General features: G+C 44.7%; 1 protein-coding gene across 2 annotated transcripts in view; it reads right to left on the minus strand.

The window, feature by feature from the left end:
• NDE1 (nudE neurodevelopment protein 1) overlaps positions 1-8,846 on the minus strand; it is a 23,735-nt gene that overhangs the window by 4,027 nt on the left and 10,862 nt on the right. For both annotated transcript variants that reach the window (XM_023513785.1, XM_012805744.2), the window contains exons 4-6: positions 5,404-5,552; positions 3,298-3,434; positions 1,245-1,424 (exon numbers count right to left, since the gene is read on the minus strand). In XM_023513785.1, coding sequence (XP_023369553.1) covers positions 1,245-1,424; positions 3,298-3,434; positions 5,404-5,552 — 466 coding nt within the window. The remainder of the gene's footprint in view (positions 1-1,244; positions 1,425-3,297; positions 3,435-5,403; positions 5,553-8,846) is intronic.

Below are 8,846 nucleotides of genomic sequence, written 5' to 3' on the forward strand. Positions count from 1 at the left end.
AGTCTCCTGCCTCCGCCTCCCAAGTAGCTGGGACCACAGGCGCCCGCCACAACACCTGGCTATTTTTTGGTTGCAGCCGTCATTGTTGCTTGGTGGGCCCGGGCTGGATTTGAACCCGCCACCTTAGGTATACGTGGCTGGCGCCTTAGCCACTTGAGCCATAGGCTCTGAGCCATGTTATTCTCTTTAAACAAAACCAAAACAAGTCCTTTGGGAAGTCTGGGGATGCCATATAGTTATTTAACATTAATAGCATTTCTGATAAACCCAATATACCTGGAGAAGTGAACCAGCTTCTGAGTCCCCCTCCCTCCTCTGAGTGGGGTCTGTGGCCCAGCAGCACCACAGTTACAGGGGCACTTGGTACACGTGTGGCATATCAGGCTCCACCCCAGACCTAACAAGACACCCTGGTGATTATCTACATATGAATGTGTGGAAACCACCTCTAGTCTGGGATTCTTCAGATTTCAATAGTCTACTCTATTTGTCCCCACTGGACTGTCTAAAGTCAAGGCAGTAGATGGTGGTGGAAGTCCAGCAGGCCAGCCTACCTGCCTAGGTTTGAATCCCAGCTCTGCTATTCACTTGCAGTATTATTTTACTGACTCAGAACCCCCAGACTCAGTGGGGACCCCACTTACCACATGGGTCTACAGTGAGAATTCAGTGAGGTCTTAAGTGCTAAGCACTCTGATCCAAGTGGTCAGCACACACAGCAAGCACCTAATGATTGCCTATTTTAGTATTTGCTGTGAGGAGCCTGACTGGAATCTCACAGGTAAGCAATCAGCAGAGGGGCTGGGGCAAAAGCTCAAATCTAAGTATTTCCCACATGACATGGGTTACGTTGAGCCTAGTTCCAGATGAGTGTGTTGCTGAACCCACAAAATGCTTTTTCCACTTTTAAAATTTCATTACTGACATTTCAAATTTAGGAGGTATCGTATTCAAAAAAAGAATTTCTGGGTTTGGGTAAAGAATGGGCAGTGGTAGAAGCACAGTGGCCACTGTCCCCTCTAGATGGAGTTTTCGTTCTGTACTTTGCCACAGACCCCACTACTCCCTATTGCCTCACACTCAAAACATGCCTCTCATCTATCTCGATGCCCCATCACCATAAATATCCCAGTTTCTTCCCCACTAAACAATCTGCTCCAAAGCTTTACACTCAGGATCCACCACAGATTCTCATCCTAGAATGCTTCATGCAACAAAATCCTCCTGACTTCCAATCCCCTCACCACGTCTGAAGGTCCCTGGTGTGTTTAAACTGGAGCTGGGTGCTCGATGAGTGATGGGAGTGGACGGTATGGAGCCAGTGGCCTGCACAGCTATGTCTGTTCTTTCAGCTTCCACTGAGCTGGGCAAGGGCGTCCTGGGTTTCTCCTGCTTCTGTTGTACGGCCAATTCCTGGCGCAAATCTGTATCAGGAGAAGGATTCAGACAGTTAAGCCCTTGCTTTGGGTTGGTAGGGTGCAGGCAGGTTTGACAATAGATGCTGCTCAGGGAGAAATACCAGGGTGAAAAACTCCAAGTGGAAACCCCGAGTGAAGTGAAACCCACAGGACCTTGCCTAGCAGGCTTGCAAAACTACAGTACTTCTTCCAAGTAAAAAACAAAAAAGTAAAAAAAAAATTTTTTTTCCTGAAAGACAGCTTCATTCATTGCCTAGGTTACAGTATAGTAGTGTCATCACAGCTCACTGGAACCTCAAACTCCTGGGCTTGAGCAATCCTCCTGCCTCAGCTTCCCAAGTAGCTGGGACTACAGGCATGTGCCATAGCACCCAGCTAATTTTTCTATTTTTGTAGAGATGGGGTCTTACTAGGTTGCCCAGGCTGTTCTTGAGCCCCTGGCAGTGATCTTCCCGCCTTGGCCTCTCAAGTGCTGGGATTATAGACATGAGCCACTGTGCCTGGCCCAACCGAGGTTTAACATTTAAAAAAAAAATGATGGCAGTGACACACTAATACTTTTATTATTAAAAAAAAAAAAAAACCAGCCTAGCAGCGTATATAGAATACTAAATACTAAATCAAAGCATGCTTCCTAACCTACCCCTGAAATGTCCCTCCTCACTCATAAATAATCACTATTAAATGCAGGGATCTGTTCAACCTTTTGTTCTTTGCACATTCAAACATATAGTTTCTATGTATATCTATTAAGCATAAAATAGGAATCATTTTCATTATTCTCCCCCTTCACTGCTACATCTTGGCAATCTTTCGACTGCTATACACTGTTCACTGTAACAATAGTTTAACATTCCACAAAATTTGTGTAATTTATTCAACCATTTCATCACTGATGGGTAGTGAATAGGAATAACTACCTTTTTATTTTTTTGAGACAGTTTCACTATGTCACCCTCGGTAGAATACCATGGTATCACAGCTCACAGCAACCTCAAACTCTCGGGCTTAAGCAATTCTCTTGCTTCAGCCTCCCAAGTAGCTGGGACTACAGGCGCCCGCCACAACACCCAGTTATTCTTTTGTTGCAGTTGTTTAGCTAGCCCAGGCTGGATTTGAACCCGCCACCCTCTGTGTATGTGGCTGGCACCGTAATATGCTACAGGTGCCGAGCTGAATAATTACTTTTTAAACTCAGAGTTTTACTTCATAATCCTCCTTCCACTAGCTACACATAAGAAGCCAAATTAATGTCATATACAATTAATTAGAACTTAATAAAAAAATCTCATATGTACCCTCTTATTAACCAGAAATAAAAAAATAAAAAACCCTTTTATACACCCAAACTTGAATCATTCATCAATCAATGTCTTGTTGCACTTTGAAAGTGTCTCTGGAACTGGCAACCTCTAAAGAGCAGATGCTGACGAGGTCTGAGAGTCCTATGCCAAATGTATCAGTTGCCATCAAGCCACAAAATAATAGGCTAGCTAGCAATTGCACCAGAAATCTCTCCCAGAAAACCCTTGTGCCCCTCCTGAGGATCAAGCCTGCTTGGTGTGTGTGAATTATAGAGCTGGGAGCATGAAATGAATTCTGTAAAACCCCCCAAATAAGGGCTTAGTCTGTGAACCCCAATGCTATTTCTATAAATACCCCATCAGGGATCTTTACAGGGTTCTAGCACCAGGCAGGGACCAAAGTGAGATCTTGCCTGGTGTGGTCCCTCATTCTCGGACTGGACAGTCTGTGTGCACGGCAGGGCACAGATTCCCAGCAGATGTGACCTGTGCAAGGCTAAGGGATGAGAAGTTCTCAGATAGAGAGAGGGGCAACACCAGTGGAGATACATAGAACAAATGCCAAAGCCTCTTACCTCTGGCTTCATCCTTCAGTCTCTGAACAGATTCAAGGAGATTCTCCTTCTCATCAAGTTCACTTTCCAGGAAGGCATTTCTTTCAATGGCTTGATTCAAGCGCTGCTCAAAGTCTTCCAGAGACATGATCGTGGCTCTGAGTAAGAGAAAAGCAAAATTATCAGAGGAAGCAAATGGTAACAATCCATCAGGTACCCCCAGACCAGGGAGGTGCTGAGGGTCAGAAGGGCCTGAGTCCCACAGAGGAGTTCCTAGATGCCACAGACCTGGGTGAGTCCCCCAACCTTCTGGGGCATGGGCTTTTCACGAGCAGAACGGGACTCATCATAGCTGATGAGGTGCACAGGTTGCCCTGAAGATTAAATAAGATGCATCCACACAGCTCTCAGCAGTGGGCCAAGGCATTACCAGGTGGCCACCAGTCTTTTTGGAAGAGCAGCTCTGCTTTCTCTTGGAGGCTCACAATGACAGAATTAAAAATAGACTAATAGGCTAGGCGTTGTGGCTCATGCCTGTAATCCCAGCACTCTGGGCACCCAAGGCAAGAGGACCACTTGAGGCCAGGAGTTTAAGATCAGTCTGGGCAACATAGTGAGATCCACTTCACAAAAAATTTAAAAATAGGTGGGTATGATGGCACACGCTTAATAATCCCTAGCTACTCAGGAAGCTGAGGTGGGAGGACTGCTTGAGCCCAGTATTTTGAGGCTGCAGTGAGCCTCGCCTTGTCTCAAACAAAACCCCCTCAAAAATCTAATAGAATGCACATACAATTGAATAACATGTCTAGCCCAGCCAGCTAGACAACAATGACAACTGCAACAAAAAAAATGGCCAGGCATTGTGGCAGGTGCCTGTGGTCCCAGCTTATTGGCAAGTTGCGGCAAGAGAATCACTTAAGCCCAGGAGTTTGAGGTTGCTGTGAGCTGTGACACTACAGCACTCTACCAAGGGTGACATAATAAGATTATGTCTCAAAAAGAAAAAAAAATGAAGGCAAAATAAAGATATTTCTAGATAAAAGGAGAATTCATTGCCAGCATATCTACACTCCAAGAAACCTTTAATCTTTAGGAAAAGAATGAAGGGCACCCAATGTGCCAGTTGATATAAAAGGGTATTTCTACCCTTTCAATGTCTTTAAAATACATGAGTTTTTAAAGAAAAAATTGTAACAATGTATTGTGGAATCCACACATTTGTAGGTATTACATAGATATTACAACTCCAGCATACAATGCCAAGGTGGTAAATGAAACTCTAAGGTTGCTCAGTTGTTACATTTTGCAGGAAGTGATACAATATTAACCACGGAGACTAGAAAGTTAAAACTGCATATTACATTCCCCAAGGCAAACACATACACACACACACACACACAAAAGTTAACCAAGTTGCTTTGGGGGCAAATAAAATTTTGTATCTCAACAGAAGTTGGCTTATACTTTGCATGGACACATTTGCCAGAACTATAGAATAGTACTCTTAAAATCCGTGCATTTCACTGTATGTAATTCACATATAAATTTTTTAAATAAGAAGTATTTTTGTCAAAAAAAAAAAAAAAGAGGCCAGCTCAGAGTGATCATTTCTCCAAGAAATGTTGGCTCATCCTCTAAGAAATGTTAGTTCTTATTATCATTCTGCTAATCAACACATCAGTTTATGAAACAGTGTTTGTTGAATATGCTTCTTTCCTTTCTACCTCAGGGCCTTAGCACATGCTCCTCCCTCTTGTCTGGAATGTTCTTCTCTCACTCAGGTCCGATGGATAATGGCTATTCATCCCCCTGTTCTTAGCCTAACTGGCATTTCTTCTGGGAAGCCTTTCCTGATATTCTCCTACCTACAGTCAAATAAATATATCCTATTACATGCTCCACAGCACCCGGGACTTTCAGTACTTATTGCTGTAATTAAGTTGCACTGATTTGCTTATTGTCCGTTTTCCCCATGAAACTGAGACCCACAAGGGCACTGGCTTGGCTTTGCTCACTGCTGAGTTCTCTGCTTCACACAGTGTGTAGGAGTTAGGCACCTAGATGCTGGGGAGAAAAACCAGAGACTAAATGCCCCCCAAGCCTGTTTTGTCCTTCCCAGCATACCGCTTGGCTCTTTCCAAGTCGTCATTGGCTTGCTCCAGCTCTCTGATGTATTTTTGCAATTGGTCTTTGATGGCTTTGGTCTGTGCAAGATCATCCTCCAAGGCTGAGATCTGCCGGTAGCCTTCGGAATGCTGCATTTCCAACTTCTCCTGAGGGACAGAACAGACACTGAATGAATGATTCAAGACCTCTGATAAGCTATGTTTGTTTCTCTTGCTTGTCATTTCCTTAAGAACACTGAAGATTAATCCTGGAACATGTGCCCTCCTGCTAGAGTGGACATGTGTTGTTTTGTGGCCATTGAGCATCCATTTCACCCTAGAAAGGGAAAGGGAGAAGGAGAAAGAAAGAAAGAAAGAAAGGAAAGGAAAGAAAGGAAAAAGGGAAGGAAAAAGGAAAGGAAGGGAAAGGAAAGGAAGGGAAAGGAAGAAAGAAAGAGGAAGCTTAAGGTGATTTAGCTGGTGCTTTGTAAAGTCAAAGAACAGTTCGATGATGGCTCCATGACTTGGAGTTGCCCGGTTGGAGCTCTAACATTTATCACTCGCTTATTCTGTGTCAGCCTCTGGGCTAAAAACACTACATCTGCTGCCTCATTTAATCCCACTTCAGAGATGTGGAATCTGATGCTCAGTAACTAAACCAGCCCAGAGTCAATAGCAGTAAATGGCTAAGCCAAGATCAAACCCAGGCCACCTGAGCAGCTGCTCTTAAACAACTATGTTAAATGGCCCTTTCAATCCAGGTACCGAACACTCTTCTGCTTCTGATCCTCTTTCAAATTACTTCTCTTCATCAAACACCCAGTTCAGACCCTGCAAACATGAAACACTCACTGCCTGTAAGAAAAGCCCAATGTCTAATTTGAAAGTTTAAAAAAAAAAGGGGGGGGCAAGCTCTTCTTCTTTTCTCCAACAAATAAACAAAGCTGTTGCTAGAAACAGTCTGGATGCGCTGGGGAGAGTGATGTAATGGTGCCTAGGCCAGGGAGGCGTGGTGAGAGCCATTGTGGAAGAATGTCAAAGAACAAGGAGATTATTTATAGGGTGTTGACAGAGAGGGCATTGGGCATCCTCCTGTTTCCTGGCCCTGAGCAGAGAGTCGTCTGCACTCAGGCAAGCAGAGACAGACCAGGCCGAATTCCCAGGCATGGCTCTGATCACCACACCCTTTATTTGGGGACATCTCCAAATAAAACAGGATCCTAGACCATTAACCTAAATTCAAAGGCAGGTTCCAGGAGGATGAGGCACATGGCCATGCCACCCGCATATAGATTCTGACAATCCCCTTTGAACTTGTGGACATGAAAACCAGTTGCTGCAGTGTGGCGCTTTCATTTGTGACTAATTCTAATAAGCTGTCAGCTGATGGGGGCATCAATAGATGCTCTGTTTGATCCCTTACAGACTATCTTATTCAACTTGCGATGAATAAGCCAGTTGTTAACAAGTCCATCACAGCTGAATAATGCATTTCTCTTAGGTGACTGACATGTCTGCTGGTGGCAGGGTATTATTACTCCAAGAAACCTGTATTTCTCCCCTGTTCTGTGCTGCTCTGAGTCTCATGCATGTGTCACATGGTTGTAATGAAGTGGCTTCTGCAGGTTTGGGGGCTCAGTCTTGAACAGTTAATTACTTAATAACTGCTTGATATTTATTCAGCATCAGTGAATAATTTCCAGTTCATACCACTAATATTCCTCCTATACTGGTTTTCATCCAAGTCACCTTGGAACTACATTGATTCTTCATTGCCTATGGCAGGGGTCAGGCTCTGAACAAAAGAATAAAGGTGGCCAGCTCTAGGGTAAGCAGCAACTGACCCTCAGCCCTTAATGTCAGGGACATGGGGACTAGGGCACACTTGAGTATGAATATTTGTTCTAGGTAACCACGATTTAGCTTTTTGGTGGTGCAAAAGAATGCAGGCCTAATTTGGCCAAGTCTTCCAGTTCTCAAAGGAAGTCAGAAATCTGGATTTTTGGCCACGTATGGTAGCTCATATCTGTAATCACAGCATTTTGGGAGGCTGAGATGGGAGGATCATTTGAGGCCAGGAGTCTGAGACACGTGCCATGTCTGGGCATGGTGGTACATGCTTGTAGTCTCAGCTACTTTGGAAGCTGAGGTGGAAGGACTGCTTGAGATCAGGGGTTCAAGAGCAGACTGAGCAAGAGTGAGCCCTGTTTCTACTGAAAATGGAAAAATTATCTGGGCAAAATGGCATGTGTTTATAGTCTCAGCTACTTGTGGGCTGAGGCAGGAGGATCCCTTCAGCCCAGGAGTTTGATTGAGGTTGCGGAGAGCTATGACTGTGCCACTGTACCCCAGCCTGGGTGACAGAGCGAGAGCCTATCTTTAAAAGAAAAAGTTCAGATTTTTGCAGGAAGCCTTACCAATTTTGATGGATGAAAAAACATGTATATTAAAAGGCAAGTATGGTACATGTGGTTGGGAAAGCCTAGGTTGTGGGTATACAAGTGTTCTTCACGGGACAGCTCTTTCAACCTGTGTGCTTGAAAACTTTCATGGGAAGATGGTCAATAAAAATATCTTTGGGCCAGACTGCTATGCAGAGAGGCACTCTGGCCTATAACTTCAAGCTTGAACTTCACTGCTCGGCTTCCAAGTTCTTTGGGACCTTTCTTCTCCCCGTCCCTGAACCACCCTCCATCCATTTGTTGCTCCCACTTTTTGCCATCACTAGCCATGGTCCACCCAAGGTCCACCCAACTCACACTCATTCACGCCCCTGACAGGCCCAGATTAGCTCTTCATCAACCCCATCCCCTGAGCACCAAGCTGATGGCTGCACACACACCTCTCCTCAGCACAGAACCAGTTCACGTTCCCCTTTGCTCGGCCCCAACCTGTAGAGATCTTTCCCTCCTGGAAGGCCTCACACCCAGGTGTGTTGGCACTTCAGGTCCCTAACTGTTTCATATATTAGGCTTGTCTTCCCAAAGAAACTTCCAGAGGGCAAGGAGTACTTCTCCTTTCACCGTCCTGGGCACACATGAGATGGCTTTGGCTATTTCCCTCAATGACTCACCACAATTTACATGGGGAGATTTAAATAAAGAAAAAAAAAAAGAAAGAAAGAAATGGGCCAAGCGTGGTGGCTCAGGCCTATAATCCTAGCACTCTGGGAGGCCAAGGTGGGTGCACTGCCTCAAGAGTTCAACACCAGCCTAAGCAAGAATGAGACCCTCATCTCTACTGAAAACAGAAAAAATCAGCTGGGCATGGTGGCACATGGCTGTAGTATCAGCTACTCGGGAGGCTGAGGCAAGGGGATGGCTTGAGTCCAGGAGTTTGAAGTTTCTGTGAGCTATGGACACCATGACATTCTAGGCTGAGACAATAGAGTGAGACTCTGTCTCAAAAAAAAAAAAAAAAAAATATGTTATCATGCCGGGCGTGTATTTGTTTTACTTAGAA

This window comes from Otolemur garnettii, unplaced genomic scaffold (assembly GCF_000181295.1).
Source record: "Otolemur garnettii isolate 467f Iridium unplaced genomic scaffold, OtoGar3 scaffold00044, whole genome shotgun sequence".
In the NCBI taxonomy this organism is placed as follows: domain Eukaryota; kingdom Metazoa; phylum Chordata; class Mammalia; order Primates; family Galagidae; genus Otolemur; species Otolemur garnettii.